This window comes from Petromyzon marinus, unplaced genomic scaffold, assembly GCF_048934315.1.
Source record: "Petromyzon marinus isolate PM22_M1 ecotype Great Lakes invasive population unplaced genomic scaffold, UKy_Petmar_22M1.pri1.0 PM_G_Scaffold_9, whole genome shotgun sequence".
Lineage (NCBI taxonomy): Eukaryota > Metazoa > Chordata > Hyperoartia > Petromyzontiformes > Petromyzontidae > Petromyzon > Petromyzon marinus.
In genome coordinates, this window is record NW_027423046.1 from 3,589,279 (window position 1) to 3,616,966 (window position 27,688).

Genomic DNA, 27,688 nt, shown 5'->3' on the forward strand with positions numbered 1-27,688 from the left:
TGGAAGTCACCTATACAAGACAACCAGCACAATGTCCCCCATGAAATATGGCTGACTTGGAAGTCACCTATAGAACATGGCCACCAGCACAATGTCCCCCATGCAATATGCCTGACTTGGAAATCACCTATAGAACATGGCAACCAGCACAATGTCCCCCAAGCAATATGGCTGACTTGGAAGTCACCTATACAAGACAACCAGCACAATTTCCCCCATGCAATATGGCTGACTTGGAAGTCACCTATAGGACATGGCAACCAGCACAATGTCCCCCATGCAATATGGCTGACTTGGAAGTCACCTATACAATACAACCAGCACAATGTCCCCCATGCAATATGGCTGACTTGGAAGTCACCTATACAACATGGCAACCAGCACAATGTCCCCCATGCAATATGGCTGACTTGGAAGTCACCTATAGAACATGGCCACCAGCACAATGTCCCCCATGCAATATGGCTGACTTGGAAGTCACCTATACAACATGGCAACCAGCACAATGTCCCCCAAGCAACATGGCTGACTTGGAAGTCACCTATAGAACATGGCCACCAGCACAATGTCCCCCATGCAATATGGCTGACTTGGAAGTCACCTATAGAACATGGCAACCAGCACAATGTCCCCCAAGCAATATGGCTGACTTGGAAGTCACCTATACAAGACAACCAGCACAATGTCCCCCACGCAATATGGCTGACTTGGAAGTCACCTATAGGACATGGCAACCAGCACAATGTCCCCCATGCAATATGGCTGACTTGGAAATCACCTATAGAACATGGCCACCAGCACAATGTCGCCCAAGCAATATGGCTGACTTGGAAGTCACCTATACAACATGGCAACCAGCACAATGTCCCCCATGCAATATGGCTGACTTGGAAGTCACCTATACAATACAACCAGCACAATGTCCCCCAAGCAATATGGCTGACTTGGAAGTCACCTATACAAGACAACCAGCACAATGTCCCCCATGCAATATGGCTGACTTGGAAGTCACCTAATCAATACAACCAGCACAATGTCCCCCATGCAATATGGCTGATTTGGAAGTCACCTATACAACACAACCAGCACAATGTCCCCCATGCAATATGGCTGACTTGGAAGTCACCTATACAAGACAACCAGCACAATGTCCCAAATGCAATATGGCTAGCTTGGAAGTCACCTATAGAACATGGCCACCAGCACAATTTCCCCCATGCAATATGGCTGACTTGGAAGTCACCTATACAACATGGCAACCAGCACAATTTCCCCCGAGCAATATGGCTGACTTGGAAGTCACCTATACAATACAACCAGCACAATGTCCCCCAAGCAATATGGCTGACTTGGAAGTCACCTATACAAGACAACCAGCACAATGTCCCCCATGCAATATGGCTGATTTGGAAGTCACCTATAGGACATGGCCACCAGCACAATGTCCCCCATGCAATATGGCTGACTTGGAAGTCACCTATACAATACAACCAGCACAATGTCCCCCATGCAATATGGCTGACTTGGAAGTCACCTATACAATACAACCAGCACAATGTCCCCCAAGCAATATGGCTGACTTGGAAGTCACCTATAGAACATGGCCACCAGCACAATGTCCCCCAAGCAATATGGCTGACTTGGAAGTCACCTATAGAACATGGCAACCAGCACAATGTCCCCCAAGCAATATGGCTGACTTGGAAGTCACCTATACAAGACAACCAGCACAATGTCCCCCATGCAATATGGCTGACTTGGAACTCACCTATAGGACATGGCAACCAGCACAATGTCCCCCATGCAATATGGCTGACTTGGAAGTCACCTATAGAACATGGCCACCAGCACAATGTCCCCCAAGCAATATGGCTCACTTGGAAGTCACCTATACAATACAACCAGCACAATTACCGTTATCTGATCTCTTCTAGAAATCAGTATTTGGATATAAGAAAAAAAGCTGCTTTTAGCTCTGCACCACTTATTCCACATTTTTTTCATTAAAATTGTTTTTGATAATGTTAATATTTTCATTTATGACATTTTGCAGTGTTACACTTTTTTTCGGTAAAGTCTCGTCGAAAGAAATTACTACACGACTTTACCCGAAAGAACCAAAGAGTCATTCCTGCAGTCACGAAAGCTTTGAATCTATTTTGCAGTGTATTTAAAAGTTGAATAAACATGAATGTACCTGGAAATATGTCCAGTTTAAGTTGTCATGTTCTTTACTCTGGGAATGTTACAGATATGTGGATATGTCAAATTTCAATTGACACCCAACAACATTTTAACAAGTTGTATTTTGGAGCCTTGCCACTTTTAAAGGCATGTTTACCATGTGTTGATAAACAGTTCACTGGAGAATTGTAATGTGTTCACTGTTCATCATTTACAGCGTTTTGTCAACCCACTGCTTAAACGAAGGCCTCACCACACCATGTCGGTCATTCTTCACCCACTGATGTTAACTGTGGCTGGGAATTTAACTGGTTGTTTCGTCAGTTTCCTAGTGCCACCACTCTATTCAATTACATCCTGTTTAATGTGTATAATTATAAGTGGCATTCTTACTCTTTGGTTCTATTCGGTAAAGTCACGTAGGTAGAAAAATTAAAACAACAAAAATCACGACGTTTCGGCCACAACACAAGCAGCCTTCATCAGGTGAAGGGACCAACCTGTCCAGGGGGCAGCGTTGGAGTGAAGAAAGCCAAGCGCTGGTCGCCTCCCTTTAAGCTGTGAGGGGGCAAACAGCAAACGCTCTGACAAAGGAAATTAGCATGAAACGCACCACTGACAAAGCTTGGAATTAGCACAAGATGATAATACACCACCCTGGGAGTTTGGAATACCACTATGCATGTTGTTGTTGCGTTGCATGTTGTTGTTGCGTTGTTGCGTTGCAACAACAACATGCATAAATACAAACTGACAATTTCATCCTTGCAGTCACGAAAGCTTCAAATCTAGAAGTCGCATTCTATTTTTGGTGGTCATACGTTCAGTATTTTCTGCTGAACTGAGTGTTGGATTTATTCATTTTAAATGTACTTTTTGCTTGGTTACATTTTGCTCAGGTAACAGCTCGCATTTGCGGTAATTGGTGCCATAAATCAATGTCTTGTCTGGCATTAGACACGTCTGTACGAACAGTGTTTTCATTGGCCTCCATTTATCAGTTAGGGGAACAACTAAGCTCGAAGGGGCAGTACGTGTCGTTCTGGTCACTCAACACGACGTGTACTGTTCACGGACCACTGAGAAAACGCGTTGCAACAACAACATGCATAAATACAAACTGACAATTTCAGCCAGTGCAGCAGCTTTATATAGCATGACCACATCGATTCAAGTTTCACAAACCTCTTATTCGTATGTGCAGACGTGTAGCAACTACAATAATGTTTATTTGAGGTGGTAGAGCCGGATGACTGCGTCAGCTGTAGCAGATTGTATCACTGTAATGCCTCCATTATGTTTGTGAATCGGGCATTGAATTGTTATATGTTCCATGGTTCTGGGTGAGCCCAGTCGCACACTGGAGAGTTTTTTTCTGTTTTCCTTTTTTGTGCATCGACCGGATGTTGTTTAGGGTAGCCCGTAAGCTTTACGGAAGATCGAAGCCAGGTACCTTTTACATCGGGTCTTTCATGAGGTGTTTGTGTCTTGTGGACTTCATTCGGATTTCCAAGAATCACGTTTGAATGTTGACTTAAAGCTTTCGTGACTGCAGGAATTCACATTCTTGGGTCTTTCGGTAAAGTCACGTAGATAGGTTCAAAGAAAATAACAAAAAAACTACGACGTTTCGATCACAGCACAAGCAATCGTCATCAGGAGAGCAATCTTATTATCCCTGAGATCAGGGCTAGGCCAGCCCTGAACAAGATCCGTTTACCATTGGGAGAAGTGACAACAGCAGATGTCAGTGTGAAGGCGATCGGTATTACCTTAGTGTCGCGGCATCTCTTCAGAAATGTGAGTGACTTGATCGAGTCGACGGATCTTGTTCAGGGCTGGCCTAGCCCTGATCTCAGAGATAATAAGATTGCTCTCCTGATGACGATTGCTTGTGTTGTGATCGAAACGTTGCAGTTTTTTTTGTTATTTTTGTTATTTTCTTTGAACCTATCTACGTGACTTTACAGAAAGACCCAAGAATATCACGTTTGAAGTTACATTGTTGAAGGTTAAGCGCGTGGGTCCAAAAAGGCTTGCGCGACTCGAGTGCTGGCGAGGGACTGTATTGAGATCCGAATGGATGGGGAGACGTTCGTTTTTCCACGATTTGCTGTGCTTCCCGGACAGTTGCAGTATTGAGGCAAATGGATGGGGAAGTGATGCGTGGCAACTCGAGAAGCCAGGATTTTGGATCCTGCTTTAAGGTTCCAGTGCCACCGCATTGCATCGTTCAATTGGACATCAACAAGCCGGGTGTGTGCCGAGCTATTTATGGTCCATGCCGTTGCACAGAATACACAAGCACCATGGCTTATACCATAGCACCGGTGATAAATAAGAATTATCAAACAAGAACATGGAACAAAAGCTGAAAAGTATTTAGGAAAAAAGCGTGGAGCGGTGCATGCTGAGAGTTACTCTGGGATGGAAAGAGGAATGCAGATGTACTGACGTCGCAGACGTCGCTGTGTAATGCCGGCACTAGAGGGGCACGGTGTGCGATGTACTCACATCGTGGACACCACTTGTATGCGGGTGTCGTGCTGGCCCTAGAGGGGCTCTGTGAGCGCTGAGTCATAGCGCTGAGTGACACCACGCTCAGGTGTGCATTGCCGACCCCTACAGGATGGGGTGTGAGAGTGTCAGCCATGGAATCGGGTTACTTTAGGCCATGGCACTCGGATTGACCCCGGAGAACACGTGACTGGTAAAGTCTACACAGGGTCCCCAAGTGGGGGGCTAGGGGTGGTCACGTGTCGGGGCGAGATCCTGCTCGTGGATTCTAGAAGGTGGTCGTGGCCAAGGGTGGGGCCAGCCACGGCCACGGAGGATATAAGCTGGGTTCCCCAGAGTTGCTGTTGTCATCCTGAAGATCTACATTCGACGTCCGTGAAGAGTCACCAACACGTGGACTTGGACCCAAGCTGGGGTCCTGTCCGTTGTAGCTACTCCCAGTGTAGTTAGTGTAGTTAGCCTGGTGGTCACGTAGCTAGTTTCAGTGTAATTAGTGTAGTTAGCCTGGTGGTTACGTAGCGAGTTACGGTGTAATTAGTGTAGTTAGCCTGGTGGTTACGCAGCTAGTTACGGTGTAATTAGTGTAGTTAGCCTGGTGGTGACATAGCTAGTTATGGTGTAATTAGTGTAGTTAGCCTGGGGGTTACGTAGCTGGTTACGGTGTAATTAGTGTAGTTAGCCTGGTGGTTACGTAGCTAGTTACGGTGTAATTCGTGTAGTTAGCCTGGTGGTTACGGAGCTAGTTACGGTGTAATTAGTGTAGTTAGCCTGGTGGTGACGTAGCTAGTTACGGTGTAATTAGTGTAGTTAGCCTGGTGGTGACGTAGCCAGTTAGGGTGTAATTAGTGTAGTTAGCCTGGTGGTTACGTAGCTAGTTACGGTGTAATTTGTGTAGTTAGCCTGTTGGTTACGGAGCTAGTTACGGTGTAATTAGTGTAGTTAGCCTGGTGGTGACGTAGCTAGTTACGGTGTAATTAGTGTAGTTAACCTGGTGGTGACATAGCTAGTTATGGTGTAATTAGTGTAGTTAGCCTGGTGGTTACGTAGCTAGTTACGGTGTAATTGGTGTAGTTAGCCTGGTGGTTACGGAGCTAGTTACGGTGTAATTAGTGTAGTTAGCCTGGTGGTGACGTAGCTAGTTACGGTGTAATTAGTGTAGTTAGCCTGGTGGTGACGTAGCTAGTTAGGGTGTAATTAGTGTAGTTAGCCTGGTGGTTACGTAGCTAGTTACGGTGTAATTTGTGTAGTTAGCCTGTTGGTTACGGAGCTAGTTACGGTGTAATTAGTGTAGTTAGCCTGGTGGTGACGTAGCTAGTTACGGTGTAATTAGTGTAGTTAGCCTGGTGGTCACGTAGCTAGTTACGGTGTAATTAGTGTAGTTAGCCTGGCGGTCACGTAGCTAGTTACGGTGTAATTAGCGTAGTTAGCCTGGTGGTTACGTAGCTAGTTACGGTGTAGTTAGTGTAGTTAGCCTGGTGGTCACGTAGCTAGTTACGGTGTAATTAGTGTAGTTAGCCTGGTGGTTATGTAGCTAGTTATGGTGTAATTAGTGTCATTAGCCTGGTGGTCACGTAGCTAGTTACGGTGTAATTAGTGTAGTTAGCCTGGTGGTTACGTAGCTAGTTACGGTGTAATTAGTGTAGTTAGCCTGGTGGTCACGTAGCTAGTTACGGTGTAATTATTGTAGTTAGCCTGGTGGTTCCGTAGCTAGGTACGGTGTAATTAGTGTAGTTAGCCTGGTGGTTATGTAGCTAATTACGGTGTAATTAGTGTAGTTAGCCTGGTGGACACGTAGCTAGTTATGGTGTAATTAGTGTCGTGATTCATAATAAAGGTTTTTGGGTTAGATCGCGTTATTTATAAATGTGTCGTAACCCTCCACCACCCGACACGGCCAATCAGCAAAAAAAGTGTCACGTTGACAAAAGACAAAAGAGTTCACTACATCAGCCCACCGCTGTGTTGAAGGGTGAATCAACAACATTTACAGTTTGAATACGACGTTTCGCTGGTAATTACATACAGCATCATCGAGCAATTCGCCAGAATGGTAAAGCCCTCACTTGCTCCCGGTCTTAAATAGAGCAGCAGCAGGGTGACGTCTTCATTTAACTCATTCAGGTGCAGTAATTATATAATCGATTGGTGATCAGTGACAGCGCCGTGACTACACGGGATGTCGCGCTTGGCCTGAGCAAAAGGCAGACGGCACAAAGAATGAAGACGCACAATGTGACACTGTGAACTTGCGAGACGATTTCGTTTTGCGCGTGCGATAATCACCGCCATTCTGCTGGGTAAAATGTGTAGTACTCTTTGGTTCTATTGGGTAAAGTCACGTAGGTGAAAATAACATAACAAAAAATCACTACGTTTCGGCCACAACACAAGCGGCCTTCATCAGGTGAAGGGACAAGACTGTCTGGAGGACAGCGCTGACTTTACCCAATAGAACCAAAGAGTATGGATCCTAGCAGTCACGAAAGCTTTAAATCTAGAATTAAAATGTGTAGTCCAATCGCTTGGCACTAAACATTTTATTTAAATGTGAAGACCTTTGTCGATCCACTGCTGGATAAATTCCTCCACCACGATGTTTCTGCCATGGGGGTTGTTTGACCATCATTCACCACATTGGTCAGTGTGGATTGGTGAAGGACAGGTAGGTGCCCAGAATTAGTTCAGATATCACTCGCTACTGATGTCATCCGTGATCAGTAACTTGAGTCGCTGCTGGGTTCATAGTGCATTGCGCTAACAATTGCACCGCTACTACACCTTAAACATTGAATGTCATCATTGACCACGATCAATCCACAGCTGGATGAAGACCTCCCGGTGCTATCCGTGTACCTGCTTGAGTCCCGAGTGGTTGGGGTCATCTGAGTGCAAGTGGTGTGTGGTTATCCACGTCGGGTGAGTTTCCTCACCAACCTGCATTGACCAGGGTATAATGACTAACGGTCACATATCTTCCCCACAATTTTAACGCATCTTGATACATTAACCTGAATCTGAAAATTTGAAATATTCATCATTATGAGGAAATAAAACAGGAAGGAGACAGACTTCTAAACATGGATTTCTCTGTTAGATGCAGTCATTTGATGCCACTATTTGTGATATCTCAGGGAACACGATGTGACAAATCAAGCATACCAGCTTATATGGAAGAATGTCTCGATTCCAGCTCTCAAATCAACAGATAGACACGATGCTTATATAAATAACCACATTGTACAGCTTACCGACCTACCAAGGAGTTGACCCGTTCTTTCGATGTCCTCTAGTACACAGGTAACTATAGGCTACAACAGGTGTTTCGTAAAGCCAGTAGATACACCTTTCTGCGGCCCACTTTTCACTTCCCACAAAATCAGCAGCCTGCAATACAATGCAGCGATACGGTCCAATTTACACTTCAATGGCGACTAATGGGAGATGCGAATGGACCGTGGAAGACTGGCCCACAAACTTCAGTTTGAGAATGCAGAGGACTGGATGGAAAAATGCCAAGGAAATCCCGATCGGATACCCCCCCCCCCCAATCTCTCTCTACGAAGAGTTGACGGCGGGGATTTGAGAGGCGGCAGCAGCAGCAGCAGATGGTGGCCGTACGCTTGTGGCAACGAAGCCCCGAGTAGCCGTCCCTGCAGGTGCACACGCCAGGGAGCCGCGCAGCGCCCGCCGTTGACGCAGCCATCTCGGCACAGCGCTGTTCGGGGGGCATCGCCAGAGGCGCACGGGAGGAGGAGCCTTTAGCCGTCGGCAGAATCCTTGCATCGGGTAGAGCGGCCCCAGACATCGTCGTCGTCGTCGTTGTCGTCGGCCGCTAAGTGATCGGAGTGGCGATGATGACGCATTGGCGAATGTTCGTGCGTGTGTATGTGGTCACAACGGTGACTTCCTGGGCCTCAATTATGTCGGCTCAGACTTAAATGAGTACCTGGTGTGCTGTGGATTACGTCAGCATTGGGGCGACAAAAGCGGCTTTGGGGCCGTCCATAAATGACGTCACGCGATTTTGGACGATTTTTGACCCCCCCCTCGTCATTGTCACAAATGTCTGACCCCCCCCAAAAAAAAAGATAAAACATGCTTCAAATCGCTTTAAACTATTGTCATTGTAGTGCGTATTTATTGTGCCGCTGCACTCTGATGTAGGAGAAAACATTTATTAACAAGTCTATTTAATTAAGTGGAGCGTGTTGTCTATATTTATTTAAAGTTGCGCATTTTGATGTGACGTCACATTTCTCACCCCCCCCCCCTCGTCACGCATCGTCACAAATGTCTGACCCCCCCCCCCCCCCAGGTGCGTGACGTCATTTATGGACGACCCCTTTGGCGTGGTGTTGGCCACACCACCTACTCGATACAAGACGTACACAAGCTGAAGAATCAGACTGGCGAACGAGAGGCACAATTGAAATAAATACATCGTGACACGGTTGGCATAGATGAGGTGAGAAGGAAAGGAGAGCACCCCATACCTCTGAAGAGTGGCATAACCTTTCCTATCATAGGGGCACAGCTGACAGTAATTCTAGAGGAATGGGATTATATTATTGCTGTCTCTGAGAATCGCACATTGTGTTTGATCGCTCTCATCGGATAGGGCGACCTGAAAAACTGGCGGTGTACTTTCTCACTCTCGCTTGTGTACAATTACGGGTTACCAGAGCACAGAATGCAAGCTCACATTCACTCGGGTAAGATGGGCTGCAAGCACAGTGGCCAGATGTTAACTACCTCGCCTGGTATACAGGAGGTCATTGGTTCGATCTCGACTGATGCCTGCTGCTGTATATTTGGATGTTCTCCCCTTGATCGTGTGGCTTTTTCTCCGAGTCCTCCGGTTTTTCCCTCCCAATTCAGAAGCATGTGTTTGGAGTATTTGGCTGCTAGAAATTTTCACACGATAAGCCACTTCGTTGAGCTATCATTTGTGGCCAGGTCGCTTCTAAAAAAAAGAGCTTTACAGCTCAGTGGGCCCTGGTAAAATAAAAAAAGTTTTAATTTAGTATGAGAGGGCAACATTCTCGTCGGTAATGGCATAAGACAGGAGGCGGCAGTGTATACGTGGTGCATCTGCGTTTGAGGCTTAGCCAATTTTCACAGCTTCAGATCAATCCACTGCTGGATGATGCCTTTCCCCATATTATATGGGTTACTTGACCATACTGCACCACACTGGTCAATGCGGTTTGTTTGAAGGGGTCCAGATATCACTTTCAATTCATGTTATAGTCATTCCCTGTAATCGAACTTACAGTGAGGGAAAAAAGTATTTGATCCCCTGCTGATTTTGTACGTTTGCCCACTGACAAAGAAATGATCAGTCTATAATTTTCATGGTAGGTTTATTTGAACAGTGAGAGACAGAATAACAACAACAAAAATCCAGAAAAACGCATGTCAAAAATTTCATAAATTGATTTGCATTTTAATGAGGGAAATAAGTATTTGACCCCTCTGCAAAACATGACTTAGTACTTGGTGGCAAAACCCAGGAGTGTCCCACTTTTGTAGAGGAAACCTTTACAGCAAAATCATCAAACACCCACCACCCCCACCCCACTACCGTTCCCAAAGTCCGCCGAGTGGAAGGTCATGGCAACGCAAGAAAGTCGACTGATCTTTCACGAGGCCAGGACTCCCCACGCCCATGTCTGAGGGTTCTAAGGTCAACTGTAGTTTAGATTAAAAAAATATCTGAATGCAACTGCAACTCACAAAATAACAAAATTAACCCAGAATGCACCAAATCTCGTCAGATCTTTGAAGCTCAACCGGGGAAGAGCCTGGGTTGAGTGCTTAATTTGAAGACTGTCTGGGAAAAGCAGACGTTTTAGGCCTTGCGCTGCAAGTTGGCCAACAGATGTCGGTGTACGGTGACGCTTTTTATATTCTTGGTTCTTTCGGTAAAGTCACGTAGCAGGGAAACAATAAAATAATAAAAATATAAAACATCTATGCAGTTGTCGAGTGTTACCCCCCCCCCACCACCTTTCGTATGCACAGGTAATCTCCGAGTTACTCCGGTTTCCTCTCACGAGCCAAACAAGCTACAAAGGAATTGGTCGAACATCTGAACGCTGGAACTTCATGAATACAAAATCTCAGAAACAGTCAGGATTTCCTGAGTAAATGAACGGGAAACAAATATTCTGACAGTACTATTATTATTATCACCCACGGATGCGCATGTGAACGCCGTTTTGTCAACAGCGCTGGATGCAGCAACAATACGTTCCTAACCTGAAGCCACGAAAAACCTCCCCTATGCATTAAGTGCCTGGCATGAGCAATTCACATTTTTCAGATTCCGTATTCAAAGATCGCACGTGTCCAAAACCAACGGCGCCACGTTCAAGTTGAAACCGGTTCCTTGCGAAGCCTCGGGAGGTACCGGTGGGGCGAGTGGGAGGACGTGTCTCACGGTGGGCCCCCCCCCACCCCAAACTCCCCCTTCTCTCTCCTCGCCGTCCGTCTCGATCTCCACCGCGGTTCTAGTTTCTGTACCGTGCCGCAACATCGGACCACAGCCTCTGCATGTCCTCCAGGCCCCTGGTCCAGAGCTCGCGTAGCTTCACCCAGCCGGTGCGCGCCGTTATCAGCAGGTAGTCGGCGTTCTGCGGGTATCGCAGGATCGTGTAGCGGGCCATGACCAGCGACTGGCAGAACCTGCGGGGAAAAGTAGACCATGTTGTTGTTGTCGCCGTTGCTGTCGTGACGGTTAATATCGTTTGTTATTCAAGAGGGTTTTTGCTGCCGACTTGTTGATCGGCTGGGATTTTAGCGTCCAGGAATCGCAGTCATAGTTGGATCAAGTCTCGTGGTCAGCAGCAGAAGTGCCAGCAGAAGGAAAGTCGCCGTCTTCATCTTCCTCGTCTCCAGCAGCAGCAGCAGCAGCGTGATCAGCAACATGATCGTAAACAACATTGCTATGAGTGTCTTTTCTATAATCATCATCACCGTCATCAGCAGCATCCGTAGAAGTGCTGTTAGCAACATCAAGGTAATCAGCATTATGTCTAAACTGTTACTGATCCCCCCCGTTCACCAATACACATTAACCAGCATGGTGAAGTATGGTCAACCACCGCGACGATCGACATGGCATTGGCAAGACCTTCATTCATCATTGGTCTGATGAAGAGCTTTAAATAAATAATAAAGCACGTTTTTTTTTTTTTTTGCCGCACAATCATCGAGTTTATCGGATTCTCGCCAGACCTGGATTAATTCTCGTTACGCAACCGCCACAGGTTTTTGAAGCCAACGTTTCCCGATGCGGCCAACGGCGATCCGGGCAGACCCGACCCGACCTGCCCCGGCCCCCCTCCCCACCTCCGCTCTCACCTGCACGCCACCAGGAAGTAAACGGCCCTCCTCTCGTCCTCGGTGAGGGCCTGCACGCTCTCGTAGCGGCCAGGACGTGACCCCCGGCCTCCATCGCCTCTCCGCTCTCCACCATCATGTACATGATGGCCATGGCCAGGTCGTACACGTGGTAGCCGAACATCATCGAGTTGAGGTCCACAATGCCGGAGACGCGGTGCCGCGGCGCTCCCTCCGCCGACTTGGGCCCCTGCTGCTGCTGCTGCTCGCTTCCCGCGGCCACCTCCTGCACCAGGATGTTGTCGTCATTGAAGTCACCGTGGATTATGCCTGCGGCGAGGGGGAAACGTCGAATTTGATTTCGTCCGTTGTCTTTTATTGTTGACCGTCCTCCCCTCGTCGCCGTCGTCATCGTTCGTGCCCGTGCCGTTTTTATTCCGGCCGCACGATTGGTGTTGCGCAAGCCGCGTGTGCGAGTCTAAGAACGGCCCCCGCAGAGTCTCAGTGAATCACCGACTTCTTCTCCTGCCTTCAAAGGCACAGAATTACAATAACCCACCAGCGTCGTACAACCCTGCACGGGGGCAAGATATGGAGCGGTGTGTAGTGGTATGCACACCGCATCACGAGCCCTTGATTCCCGGCCATGGAGAACATCACTGATATCTGAACCAGTCCTGGGATCCTACCTACCTCCTCACCGCCCAGCATGGTGAAGGAGGCAAAACAACCCCCATGACCCTACACAGCCTGGGAATGCCTTCGTCCAGATAGTGCATTGACAAAGGGCTGTACATTATTATTATGAGGATATGTGTAACAAAAACTGTTGAACACGATTTAGCATCCATTGAAAAATGATTTGGTAGAAATTACAATTATGATTTATATACAGTAGCGTCTGAATGTAATAACCCTGTCATTTGATTTCACCTGTGATCAGTGTCTGTGCGAGTGTCCCCCATTACATGCATGCCTTGTAATGCATCTGTGTATGCTGGGTAAAAGTAATCACGTAAAGCACATTGCAAAGAAAATGCTTGCCACAAATGAATCACAATACCTTGCTGATCTCGTCAAGCAGCATAAACCATCACGCGAATTCGGGTGATCCTCGCAGCGGCTTTTGGCTAACCATCGAACAAACAAAGACGGTCACCGCATCGCGCGCTTTCAGATGCACTTCTGCGGCCGTCTGAAAAGCTCTTCTTTCCGATATTAGGAAGCACTGGAGCTATGCACTTTTAAACCTAGATTGAACACTAATTTATTTTTGAACTGATTTTTTGTGTTTAGTTTGTTGTCCTTCCCCCGCACCTCCGATTAGCACGGTTGGCTATGTACGGTGCGAAAGAAGTTCAACGTACACACGTACGCGGCACCCGTCGTGGCTTCAAGGCCTCGTCGGTGGCCTGAAGCGCCCCTCGCCCCCTGAGGCATGGAGCTACGTCCCGGGTGAAGCTGCGAGGCGAGCGTACATCTGGTAAACTTGTGCAGGTTGGGTTGGATCTCCTCGCGGAACTTGGCGATGACCTCCCTGACCAGACCCTGGTTGGGGTCGCCGTCCAGAGTGAAGAGGTAGGGCTCGAGCAGGTGGGTGTTTGACAGGTTCCAGATGAAATCGTCTAGTTGCAGGGAGTGCAGGAACGGGTGCTCAAACTATGCAGATGTTTAAAAACGAAGGCGGTAAGATGACAAAAAATGCAATACGAGATTAACATCGCATTGGCCAGTTGAGTACACATGTAAGTTAAAGGCAGCAAAACGTCAAGCTAGCAAAGGATAGTCTTCGTTTCAAAAAAGATGTTCTCCTTGACTTATTATTTTCTCTTTGTTTTTTTTTCCGGTAAAGTCACGTAGGTAAAACTATAAAATAAAAGAATAAATGAAAAAACAACTACATTTTTAAAAATTCTATCATTTTATAGTTTTACCTACGTGACTTTACCGAAAAAACCAAAGAGTATGAATCCTTGCAGTCACGAAAGCTAAAAATCTAGACTTATTATGCAGCTGAGGGTGGGGCTGCCCAAGTCCTGCGTGCGGCTGGCAAATGTTTGATTGGTATTTGTGAGTAACAGGACACTTGAATGGATCTGAGAAGTAGTTTTGTGAGATCACCTTCTGCGGGCCATTCTCTAACCAGAGGTGATGCACAGAATGAGATGTTTTTTTCCATCTCATGACATGGCACCAATTAGCACAACTCATACAGCCCTTATCAAGGCACTGCCGTATTCAGTGTTGGTCATGTAGGGTGTTTGACCATACTTCGCCAAACTGGTCAGTGTAGGTTGGTGAAGGATAGAGGACAAGGGGGGGTGGGCAGGACTGGTTCAGATATCACTTGCCACGAATGTTAGGCGTGGCCGGAAATAAAACTCAGGTGGCCGGGTTCGTAGCGCAGTGTGCGCACAACTGCGCCACCGCTCCACCCCGACGCTTGGAATAAAATTTGGGGGGGGGGGAAACAAAAATACGTTGCTTGAAAACCAGCCATTCGATCACTTGAAAGGACTCTCACATTGCTAATTATGAACAGCTGCGTACGTTCTGAGCGAGTGGGCTCGTTACGTCACATTACACTTGCTTACCGAGAGAAAAGGCTCGCCGAGACTCAAGACTTTTTTTTTAAGATTGTCGCAGTAAGGGGTTGGGGAAACTATCGCTCCGCATTTCCCAATGAAGTAATTTGCGAGTTATTTCTTTTTTGCCTCTTTACTTTGTCGAATATTCTCATATTCTTGTTTCTTTCGGTAAAGTCACGTAGAAGGGAAACAATAAAATAATAAAAATATAAAACAATAGAATTTTCACGACGTTTCGACTGCAACACAAGCAATCATCATCAGGTGTGAAAACCACAACAATAATTTTTTTTTTATTTCCTTGTTGTGGTTTTCACACCTCATGACGATTGCTTGTGTTGCAGTCGAAACGTCGTGAGAATGTTATTGTTTTATATTTTTTATTATTTTATTGTTTCCCTTCTACGTGGTGACTTTACCGAAAGCAACAAGAATATGAATCCCTGCAGTCTCACGTCACCTGTCAAGAGGCGCTCGTGCGCTCGTACCTGCTGCAGGGCTTGGTGGATGCTCGCTGCCAGCTTGCCCACCTGGTAGTACAGGCTGCCATCCGCCAGCACCCTGGACAGCGGCACGCCGGGCAGGTACGTGAGCAGCCGCACGTTGAACTCCTTCTCTCCTTCGCCGCAGTCTGAGAATTCACAGCAGGAGTCGCCACCGAGGTCAAGAGGTCACCACGGTTAGTGAAATCTCACCGTCGCTTCCTTTTGCTGGAACATAAAAAGCTGTTTGGAAGCTGATATCGGAACCTCCAAGGTCTGGCCAAAGTGTCAACTCACCACTTTGCGCCCTGTGTTCATTACCCACGTGCTATACTACACAGGGTCTCTGATGAATTGCTCAACTGATAGCCAAGGCTACTATTCTTTTTTTAGGAAATTAAGCGACAATTTGCTGCTCAGCATTAAATGGTTAATAACAATAATGAACGTGCTAAGTCCCATATATAACGCACATAAAATTCGTGTAGTCTTTAAAACGCCAATCTCTCAAGCAACTTGAATCGAGTATTTCTGTTCCCCCCCCCCCCAACAATAGTAAATTGGAGTGATTTTTTCCTCATGACTTTCTTTCACGATACTATTAACGCAGAAATTAATAACAAGAACGCATTCCGAAATTCGCATTCCTATATGGCCTTGTTGTCTAAACCGCTGTAGCTAAATAAAGCATTTGAGAGGAATAATACCTCACCACACCCATGCGTAAGGCATCCGCCAAAGTTGCAACGTGGCACGCAACCCTCACGCCTTAGCGCACGCTGGCCGGAACCGGGGGCAATTCGCCCAGGTTCGGGCCAGAATGGATACGTCAGCACCACGAGTCTAGCTGAATTCCCTGGGTTCAGCTTGAGCAAATTACTTAGGAGCAGGGTGAATGGGGGCCCCATCTGCATCAGGAGGCGACTTTTATCGCTCGTTCCATCACGTAAATATAAGGGTCAGCGGCATTCCGTGATCTTCGCATTCCAAACACGGCGTTGGGCGGCGATGTCAGCTCATGCGATGAACCCCGAGCCTGGGTTTAAAGGAGCGCTGCTAGCCCAGGCATTATAATCAGAATATGTACTTTTACTGGAGGAATCCGATGAGCTATGAAGCACTTTGCTTTACAAATGTTTAGCAGCCCAGTGTTGTCCCAACTACAGCCCGTGGGCCAAGCCCGAACCACCAAAATTAATTCATTCTGGTCTACAGGACAACTATCCCGCCACGCCTTACAAGAACTAATTAAGTACATGTCTCAGTCAGCAATACTCACTTGAAATTACACACGACAACCGTCGCCCCCGCGCCCTCCCCCCAACTGAAAAGTTTGACAAGACCCTCCCGATACTCAGTGAGGCTCTGCTGTGAAAACAAGTGTAACGATGATGATTACAATAATAATATTAATAGAAGTGATGCGATGCAGGAGGCCGGAGTGGGTGTGGGGGAGAGATAAGCTCTGTATCGACATGTTTGCATTTCTCTAAATCTCTCCTCTTGCGGATAGATCTTTCTCCTATCTCTTCCATATAAATATCATATTTCTGATTAAATCTCTCTCTGAATGAGTTAAATAATGACATCACCCTGCTGCTCTATTTAAGACCGGGAGCAAGTGAGGGCTTCACCATTCTGGCGAATTGCCCGATGATGCTGGATGTAATTACCAGCGAAACGTCGTATTCAAATATTGTAAATGTTGTGGATTCACTCTTCATCACACCGGTGGGCTAAAGTAGTGAACTATTTTATGTGTTGTCAACGTGACACATTTTTTACTGTTTGGCTGTGTCGGGTGGTGGAGGGTTATGACACATTTATAAATAACGTGATCTCACCCAAAAACCTTTATCATGAATAAATCTCTCTCATATCTCTACAATATATCACTTGTGACATATCTTTCCCGTCTATGCTTGTTCATGTAATACATGGTTTTGGTTTGACGTGTTCCCCTTGTCAGCCAATCCGGAACTCGATGCAAAGAGTTTGACGTTTGCTTCTCAGGGTCTCGTGGGAAGATAAGCAGAAACAAAAATTACGATTTAGGTTTTGTAAGTATGTTGAAATTCTTTCGCACCATACGTACGTAGCCAACCGTGCTCATCGGAGGTGTGGGGAGGTGGAACACACTGTGCAGTTGGCGAATGGCGGCGTCGGTGAACTGTACAAACATTATATCTACCAACTTGCAGGTCAGTAGATGAGAAAACAGCAAGTGTGCTTCTGATCTCTCACCACAGATGTTATCGTCTCGTCCGTGTGGCTTTGCTGTGAGCAGTCATTCCAGTTTCATCCCACACACCAAACATTGTTTTTTTTTATATATATATGAAGAATTTACAAAATATCACAATGTGGACCTTGGGCCAGTACCAACAAGCAGTGCGTTACATCCACCAACCTCACAAAAACTAAAAAGTACGATCCTTTTACATCACTTATCGTCAGTGGAGTGAGACCCAGTATTATACCACCGCCTCATGCTCGGATATTGATCGTTGTCTTTGCAAGTATAAACCAATGCTGTGTTCGTATGATTACTATCAGCCTATGACTAAATCACCTGGAATGTGCCCTATCATAAGATCTGAAAGCTAAGCAGGTTGAGCCTGGATTAGGGCTTCTATGGGTTACAATCGTGCATTAAACAGGCATCACAGGCTGCTGCGTGGTGCTATGTTGTGGGGGCCAGAGTTCAGTTGCAGCAAAATCAATTGTACTGCACTGTACATCTATTAAACTTGATTTGTCACTTTCGTGACTGCAGGAATGACTCTTTGGTTTTTTCGGTAAAGTCACGTAGAAATAAGAAATAATAATAAAATTACATAATAGCATACGACGTTTCGATTGCAACGCAAGCAATCATCATCAGGCATAGAAGAGCTAAATTTAAGAGAGAGGAAACACAGAACCGCAGATATATATACAGACACCTAAGTAGAAGGGAGTTCACACAGAGACACAAAGAGAGACACAACGTACGGAGCACAGAGAGATAGGGTCTCTGTGCCGAGGCCTTAGCATGTAGGGGGAGACAAAGGGAGATGGAGACGCACATCAAGTAGAACAAGATTTAGTATTACGTACATCTCTTCTCCAATGTCTCTGCTCCCGGGACCCACGCGGGCGCAGCTCACCGATGTTCTCGAGCGACATGATCTTCCCGCTGACGTTGTCCACCACCTCCTGCATGGGGAAGCCCCTCTCCCGCAGGAAACTCATCATGGCCATCTGCACCTCGAGCATCTGCGGCCGCTGGCTGTCCCGCGTGTTGGTGACCTTGAGCACGAACTGGCGACCGTCGCGCGCCAGCACACGGTAGTTCTGGTCGACGTAGCTCGCCAGCGGGCTCACCCCCGCCACGCTCACCCCGTAGAGGCGCTCCACCAGCTCCGCCGCGCGGGACTCGCTGAGGCACGGCTTCTCGTGCTCGCTGCCATCGTCCTGCGGCGCGGCTTGCATTGTCTTCAACGGACAAAACGAGGGCAATCAAAAAGCTTTTGGGTTTTGCAAGTGCACGTTGGCGTCCGCTCCATTCGTGCAGCGCAAGGCGCCTCCGATGAGCACGGTTGGCTACGTACGGTGCGAAACAAGCTCAGCGTACACACGAGGCTACACCCTGGAGGCGCTACGCTTCACGGACAGCCCACAGTAGTTGTCGCATTTACAGAATTGTGCCGACACACGTGGCATACTACTGATTTAAATTACATCTCCGAGATCTTTAGCATCCGACTGTGAAGCAGACAGTCCGCAATATTTACAGTTCATACACCCACAGCGTTAACCGGGGTGGTCGTGGGGCTCGTACCACAAACATCTGCAACGCGCTACCGCTCGGCCATGAAGTCAATCGATCGATCAGCGATCAATAAACAAGTCTCTTTGCTCGCATCACATTTAATAGCAACACATTTCACCGAACAGAAAAGCACCACTTAAACATGTCAGATATAAGATTCGTAATAACAGAGAATTATCCTTGTGTATTTCAGTGGAAATACAGCCAGTGCCTGATAAAGTAGCATTACTGTAACTGGAATTATAACAAGAACCGTGGGTTTATGCAGCATTGGGGAGCTGCAGCTATGGCCCACCGAGTAAACACCTTGTCCCGTAAGCACGAAATCACGTGTTCAAATTCCACTGGATGTGTAATTGTGTGAATAATAATCAGGGCTTAATCTGTCACTGAATATTTTCCGGGTCGCTGGTGCGGAGTGGAGTGGGCAGCACAGCCCCGGTAGCCACGGCGATAGCGAAAGGTACACACTGGACGTGGTGTGCCGGGTGTCAGCAGATTTTTCAGAGTCGCTGACACAGAGCAGCCCTGGCCGAAATTATCTCCATACATATGTAAAAGGCAAAGTTGTGATTATGTGTGTCTATTCAAAATGTTTAGCGTACTTCCCGACATGCAACAAACTTGAAATTTGCCATGTGGGTACTTTCCAGACTGTACACCACGCAAAAAATATTAAAATACACTTTTGTGTTTTTTTCTGGGGGGAGGAGGGGGGGAGCTCAATAATGCATTTTTTTTGCACGGCAAGTGAGCTGTGACGTCAAATATGTCACGTGACCCACGCATGTGGAAGCTTAACGCATTGTAGTGTAGTGGTTAGCGCACTGCGCTACGAACCCGGCAACCCGAGTTCAATTCCCGCTCACGGCCACCACCGGTGACGATTATTTCAACCGCTCCTGGGCCTCCCCTAGATCGACTCAGCCTCAAACGAGTAATTGCTGTGGTGTGTGAACATCGCCACTGGGGACACAAAGGCGGCCGGGCGTGGTGCTGTCACCCACCCCTTCGTCTGTATATATAAAAGCGAAATTTGTGAATATGTGTGTCTGTTCGAAATGTTTAGCATACTTCCCGACATGCAACAAACTTGAAATTTGCCATGTGGGTAGCTTCCAGACTGTAAACAATGCAAAAAGTATAAAATATACTCTTTGGTTCTATTGGGTAAAGTCACGTAGGTGAAAATAAAATAACAAAAAATCACGACGTTTCGGCCACAACACAAGCGGCCTTCATCAGGTGAAGGGACGAGACTGTCTGGAGGACAGCGCTGGAGTGTGAGAAGCCACGCTCAGATCACGACCTTTAAGCTGTGTGAGAAGAAAAACACAAAGCGCCTTGACAAAGGAATTATCATATAATTTAGCATTGAAATGGCTCATTGAAATAGCTAAGTTAAAGTATACACATCCGCAGAGGTACCCTTTGACAAAGGAATTAGCATAGAATACAATTTTATAAAACAATAAAATTGTATTGTTTTATAAAACTACAATTGTATTGTTTTATATTTTATTATTTTACTAGCGGTAAGTACCCGGCGTTGCCCGGGCGAAAAAGATAGACTCACACATCAACTTACACACAGACATCGACCCACACACGTAGAAACACATCGACTTACACGCGCACACACATACACATATAGACTCACACAGACAGACATCGACTTACACACACACACATATGAACTTACACACACATAGACATCCACTTTAGATACACCCACATGGAGTTACACACATACAGCGACTCACACACACATCGATTCACACACAGACAAAGGTGAACTCACACACACATTGACGTAAAAACACGTCATTACACACACACACATATCGAGTAAGACACACACACACACGGACGTATATATACACACACATGGACCCACGCACACACATTGACTTACACACACACACATAGACTCGCACACACATAAATAGACTGACACAACAACAACAACAACAACCGCCATTCGCCACTAAGTGGCGGTGACGTCACCACGACGCTTGTGCCAGGCTATGTGCACCCTGAGGCCACGTGAAGTGTCGAACGCCCGTTGGCAGGAGGTCACGGGGCAGACCCAGGTGCCACGGGTCGACTGACTGAGATGACTGGCTGATGCACCACCTGTGCCCCCTACTGTGCCAACCTGCTGTGCTTTAGCCACCCGGCGCTCCGCTCGCTGTTGTGAGCGTCGCTCCTCCGCCCTCCGTTGTTGTTGGAGGGCGACTGCCTCCAACTGCCCAGTAGCATCCTTCACGAGCCTCCTCCACAGAGGCCGATCTTGACACCGCTGGTACCAGTCATCGGCAAGTCCACTCAGCTCCACGTCCTCCTGTACCACATCACTCCATCTCTTCTCTAGCCCGTGCCGCGCCCGCTTAGCCCCCTCAATCCGGCCAAACAAAAGCTGTTTCGGCATGCGGTGGCTGGGCATGCGGGCTACATGACCCAGCCATCGCAGCCTTGCCTGCCGGAGGAGCTCACCGATGGGACCCTGCCCAGATCTTTCAAGGATTTGTGAGCTCCTCACACAATCCAGTCTGGTTAAACCCAGGATGGATCGTAGGCAGGTCAGCCTAAATGTTTCTAACCGGCGAAGATGTTCCATTAGGGGGGTCCACGTTTCGCAAGCGTAGAGAAGGGAGGGAATGACCGTGGCCGAGAAGACCTGAAGCTTAGTGCGGAGCGACAGACCAGGTAGCTTCCACACAGCGTTACGCAACCGATGAAAAGATATTGCCGCTCGACTGATTCGGAGTGAGACCTCTGCTGTTAAACTGGAGCCAGTCATAAGCACACTGCCCAGGTATGGGAAACTCTCCACTCTCTCCACAACTGTCCCATCACCGATTGGGAGTTGTGGGGGTGGAGTGTCCGATGGTACAAAATACCCAGGCAGGTGCTTAGTTTTGGTGGGGCTGATGGTAAGGCCCCACCTCTTAGTGGCACGCTCCAGTCTCAGCAGCAGCGTCTCCAACTCCTCCTCTGACTGAGCAGCTATTACCAAGTCATCAGCATACATAACGTGGTTGAGCAATAGGGAGCCATCCCTTGACCGCACCCGGGCATCGATTAGCCTCCCATTATATCTGTACCATATGGAGATTCCCCCGGTACAGCTATTGAAGGCTTCACGAACTACGTGGTCAAAATAGATGTTAAATAATGTGGGAGCCAGAGGACATCCCTGTCGCACCCCAAGGTGTACAGGGAATGGCTCTGACTCCCGGCCACGTAGTTTTACCCGGGCCCGCTCACCATCATGAAGGTCCTTAATGATCGTGAGCAGAGGGTCAGGTACTCCAAAAGCACGAAGAACGACCCAGAGCCCAGGCCTACTGATGGTATCATAGGCCTTGACCAGGTCAATAAAGCAGAGATGTAGGTCTTGTTGGAATTCCCTACACCTCTGCTGTAGCAGACGGACAGAAAATATGGCATCTGTGCAGGACCGCCCTTTCCTGAAACCGCATTGGGGCTCCGCAAGCCTCTCCTCAGCGTGCCTGGCAAGGCGATGCTGAATAATCCTTGCCAGGACCTTTCCCGGCACACTGAGGAGTGAGATGCCCCTGTAGTTGTTACAGTCTGTGCGGTCCCCCTTCTTAAAAAGGGGGACCACCAGGGCATCCTTCCAATCCTGCGGAACCCGTCCAGTGGTCCAGACTGTTGTTATGATGTCATATAGGGCAGTCTGTGCACAAACGCCACCCTCCCTCAGCATTTCGCTTGGGAGATCATCTCTGCCCGCTGCCTTTCCTGGTCTCAGACTCCGGATCGCCTTCAATACTTCCTCAGCAGATGGCACCTCAGCCAGCCACTCACAGGGGGTGACTTCATCCAATATTTGAGGCACCGCAGCCTCAGCAGGGTCATCCTCACTTTGTGCCACGATGTTTTCCTGGCTGTGGGATTTTCCCTCCCCCAGGACCTCACAGAAATGCTCAGCAAATCTGCGAACCTGTTCCTGGGGGTCGGAAATTGGATCACCGTTTTTTCCCCTAATGATGGTAATAGGTGTGGCGCTGCAGGTTACTTTTTTGATGGAGTTAAATAGCGATTTGTGATCACGGGCCACTGAGGCAGACTCCATCTCCTCAGCAACCCGCGACCACCACCCATCCTTGCAGCGCCTCACGGCTCTCCGAACCTCCGAGCGAAGGCTGCGGTAAGCCTCCTCATTCTCTGACGTGGGATTCTGTAGCCGATGACAGTGGGCCTGTCGCTTTTTCTCAACCATCCTGAACAACTCCTCTGTCATCCAGGGTGTCTGGGGAGGTCTGGACCGCGTACCCAAAGCAGCCATTGCAGCTGCATGAGTCACAGTCCTAAACCTCGCCCATTTACCCTCGACATCAGGAGGAGTCGGGGACGATGCCAATCCCAGCCGCAAGCGATGATGAAATTCTCGCTTGCAACTTTCATCAGATAACTGAGACCAGGCCACTTTAGGTTGGAATAGGGTCCTGGGTGTACACCCACCACCGGAGTGGAAGAATGGCAGGCGCATCTTACAGATGACTAGTCGATGGTCAGAGGGCAGATCAGCTCCACGGTAGGTCCTGGTGTCAAGCACATGGGCTCGCATTCGCTGGTCCGTCACTATGTAGTCCAGCAGATGTTCTTGCTTGGACCCGGCATGCATCCATGAAGTTGTGTGGATGCGCCGATGCCGGAACAGCGTGTTGGTAATTACAAGCCCATGGGCTGCACAAAAATCTAGCAGCCTCCTACCGTTGTTATTGAGCTGATCTGGCCCATGCCCTCCAATCACTCCAGACCAGGTGCCAGTATCATGACCAACTCGGGCATTGAAGTCACCCAACATGATGACTCTATCCCGAGGGGCCACTTTAGCCAGCACCTGTGACAGGAGGTCATAGAAGGCATCTGACTCATCGGCTTTGCCTGCATCCCTCCACGGATGTTCATCTTCGGTGGGGGCATAAGTAACCACGACCACCATTCCTCGCCTCCGGTTGATGGGAAGGCGAGCCCAAAGTAGCCTGGGGCTTACAGCTTCCCACACCTCACCGCCACGCTCCCACGCCCCCTTCATTCTTTTGTTCAAAAGAAGACCCACACCCTGTTGTTTGGCAGTCTGCTGCCCCGAGTAGAGGACTGTCCACCCCTCATGGTGGCAGGAGCCAGAGCCGGTCCACCGGACCTCCTGAATGCCGCATAGATCCAGGCGGTACCGGTCCAGCTCCCGACAGAGGAGTGGCAGCCTCTCCTCTGCAGTGAGCGTTCGAACATTCCACGTGGCCACCCGTAGTGGCTTTTCGTTGTTTCTGGAGTAGCCCCGAGGGTAGGTATTCAATCTCCTGGCTCCGCCAATTGGGGTTTGGCCAGGAGACGTCATAGACGCCTGGCCCCCCGGGGCCTCCGGCACAAGCTTAGTTGTTACATATTTCACTTTAATTCGTGGTTTTGTGGTAATTAATTGAAGGTGGAGGGGTTACCAGCCCCTCGCACCCGTCCAGAGCCCCCGTTTAGCCCCTGTGGTGGACACATATGCCATGAGGGGAGGAGCCAATCAAAATTGGAACTCCCCCCACAGCACTGTCCACGACAGAGTTGCCCGTCCGGCACCGCGAGGAGGTAGGGGGTTGTTTTGCCGGACACATGGAGTTACACACACATATCAACTCACACACATGGACTTACACACACACACATGTATGGACTTACACACACACATGTGGACTAACATAGAGACATGGACTGACACACATACACATGGACGTACACACACACATCGACTGACACACATAGACACACAAACGCACATTGACTTACACACTGACATGGAGCCATGCACACACATTGACTAACACACACACAAACACATCGACTAACACACACACAGCGACTGACACGCACACATGGACTGACACGCACCCTTGGACTGACACACACACACAAACACATCGACCTACACACACACACAGCGACTGATGCACACACATGGACTGACACGCACCCTTGGACTGACACACACACACACATCGACCTACACACACACACATCGACTGATACACACACATGGACTGACACGCACCCTTGGACTGACACACACACACACACATCGACCTACACACACACACATCGGGGGTTGTCCGTTAGAAAAAGACAGACACACGCATGGTCCTACACGCACACACGTATGGACTCAAACACACACATCAAATCACAAACAAAGATCCCCCATATAGCCTTAACAGACTGTAGGGGCAAGTGCTGTTAGCGAGCACCTATGAAGGCCGGAACGGTACACCAGGGGGTGAGTGGCCAGCACCACGCCCGACCGCCTTTGTCTCCCTAGTGCCGATGTTTACACACCGCACCAGGTACTCATTTAGAGGCTGAGTCGACCTAGGGGAGGCCCGGGACCGGTTCAGATAATCGTCACTGGTGTTGGCTGTGAGCGGGAATCGAACCCAGGTCGCCAGGTTCATAGCGCAGTGCGCTAACCGCTACACTATCGCTCCCCACATCAAATCACACACACACATCGACGTGCACAGCAATCCCCGATGATGGCACAGCTATGAGCATCGCAGTACTACGTATCAGCAAATAGTGTGACGTGAGCAATCGAAATAGTAGAAATGCATAGAAGAAATCAGCTGAAATAAGTGTACATGAATGAGCATCAGTATGCACAGGTAAGTTGAGAAGCAGGCTACAGTCTAGATTATAGAGTGGCAGTATGTCGACTCAATGACATAAGCATAGCTACAGTCGACATAAAAAGCTGGCAATATGGGCAGCAGCTGAAAAATCAGGATACAGTCGACATGAAAGGCTGGCAGTACACTGAGTGAGGTAAAGAAGCAGGCAACAGATTATAGACTGGCATACACTCATAATGGGCAAAAGCTAAATTAGCAGTGTGTATAATAGCGGCGGTGCACTGGCGTGAATTAATCAGCAGGCAACAAGCCACATCACAGACTGGCAGTGCACGGTCTCAGCGTCATAAAAACACAGCTCAAAAAGGAAACATGTAGCAACCTAAGAATTTAAAAAGTATTTTTCTGCACACAAAGAAAGTGATTGTAATATCTGCCACCTTCTTTGTTTCATAATAGTAAACAATGAACCCGAGTTATTATCTGCACACAAACATTATTATTATTGTAATATCAGACAACTTATTTGTTTGGGAATAGTAAACAATGAACCCGAGTTATTATCTGCGCACGAACATTATCATTGTAATATTTGGCAACTTATTTGTTTGATAATAGTGTAGGGAGGGGCGTGTATGGGCTATGTGTAGCGACGGTCTGTGTACAACTTACCTGTAAGGACTGACATAGTCCAGTAGGGGCAGTCGCAATATCCCTTGCCCCGTAGCAGGAGGGGGCTGTTGGGTGTCCTGGGATCCGCCGGGGTCCCTCCTGGGGGGAGGCGGCTGCCGGGTGTTCTGTTAAACACGTGAAATAAAATGTCCGGTGTGAGCTCCACTGAACGCACAACACTTGGCGCGGTCCACCGCCCCCTTCCCCCCCCCCAAGCAATTGGCGTGAGTTGGTACGGTCAATGTCGCGCAGTAAATAAATTCATATAGCGAAATCCCACGAAATCGCTGTGACTAATTTAAAGGTGACGGACATGAAAAAGGAAGAGCCTATTCCCACCGTGGGGCTTAGGGCGTGCTGGCTGGCACATTTTTTTCGATGTCAACCCCACGGTTCGAGAGGCAAATCCCTCGCAAGCGCACGCGCGCGGAGACGTTTATAGATAAGATATTTACATACAAAAATTATGCCTTTTATTTCATAATACGAACGCCCGCTGGCAGAAGGTCAAGGGACAGACCCAGGTGCCACGGGTCGACTGACTGAGATGACTGGCTGATGCACCACCTGTGCCCCCTCCTGTGCCAACCTGTTGTGCTTTAGCCACCCGGCGTTCCGCTCGTTGTTGTGAGCGTCGCTCCTCCGCCCTCCGTTGTTGTTGGAGGGTGACTGCCTCCAACTGCCCAGTAGCAGCGTCCTTCACGAGCCTCCTCCACAGAGGCCGATCTTGACACCGCTGGTACCAGTCATCGGCAAGTCCACTCAGCTCCACGTCCTCCTGTACCACATCACTCCATCTCTTCTCTAGCCCGTGCCGCGCACAGACAAAGATACCCCGTATAGCCTTAACAGACTGTAGGGGCAAGTGCTGTTAGCGAGCGCCTTTAAAGGCCAGCACGGCACACGAGGGGGTGGGTGGCCAGCACCATGCCCGGCCGCCTTTGTCTCCCTAGCGGCGATGTTTACACATCGCTCCAGGTACTCATTTGAGGCTGAGTCGACCTACACACACACAGACACATATCCTTGTGCGTGGTCTCACCTGGTCGTCGTCCTCACGGTCAGTGAGCAGCGTGAGGAGTGAGCGCAGCGTCCCAGCCGCCCTCACCACCCCCACCGCCCACTTCTCGGGTTACTCGCAACCACCACCAACACCACCAGCACCACCACCAACACCACGGCCACCACCCCCACCAACGCCACCACCACCACCACCGCCACCACCGCAACCACCACCACCAACACCACCACCACCAACACCACCCCCACCAACACCACCACCACCAACACCACGGCCACCACCCCCACCAACGCCACCACCACCACCACCGCCACCACCGCAACCACCACCACCAACACCACCACTACCAACACCACCCCCACCACCACCAACAACAACAACAACCGCCATTCGCCACTAAGTGGCGGTGACGTCACCACGAC

General features: G+C 48.5%; 1 protein-coding gene and 1 long non-coding RNA gene across 2 annotated transcripts; both read right to left on the reverse strand.

Annotated features, from left to right (window-relative positions):
- Window positions 1–10,047: 10,047 nt before the first annotated feature.
- On the reverse strand, window positions 10,048–18,610 carry LOC142921803 (hydroxylysine kinase-like). Its single transcript, XM_076063136.1, has 5 exons — window positions 18,265–18,610; window positions 15,122–15,264; window positions 13,524–13,704; window positions 12,067–12,375; window positions 10,048–11,388 (listed from the first exon to the last, which is right to left on the reverse strand). Exons 1-5 carry the CDS (start codon window positions 18,587–18,589, stop codon window positions 11,318–11,320), a joined length of 1,029 nt encoding a protein of 342 aa, XP_075919251.1. The 5' UTR covers window positions 18,590–18,610; the 3' UTR covers window positions 10,048–11,317.
- Window positions 18,611–24,602: 5,992 nt separating this feature from the next.
- Window positions 24,603–27,458, reverse strand: LOC142921754 (uncharacterized). Its single transcript, XR_012939641.1, has 3 exons — window positions 27,288–27,458; window positions 26,835–26,981; window positions 24,603–26,370 (listed from the first exon to the last, which is right to left on the reverse strand). It is a non-coding gene; the product is annotated as an uncharacterized LOC142921754 (long non-coding RNA).
- Between the last annotated feature and the right edge of the window lie 230 nt (window positions 27,459–27,688).

What these genes read in the sequence shown, in the direction of transcription:
- LOC142921803 (XM_076063136.1), bottom strand. Translation starts at nt 18,589, where the DNA reads ATGCAAGCCGCGCCGCAGGACGATGGCAGCGAGCACGAGAAGCCGTGC. An exon ending in CCTGCACAAGTTTACCAGAT is followed by an intron (nt 12,376 to 13,523) that starts GTACGCTCGCCT and finishes CCCTCGCCGCAG; the next exon opens with GCATAATCCACGGTGACTTC. An exon ending in TACTTCCTGGTGGCGTGCAG is followed by an intron (nt 11,389 to 12,066) that starts GTGAGAGCGGAG and finishes TTTTCCCCGCAG; the next exon opens with GTTCTGCCAGTCGCTGGTCA.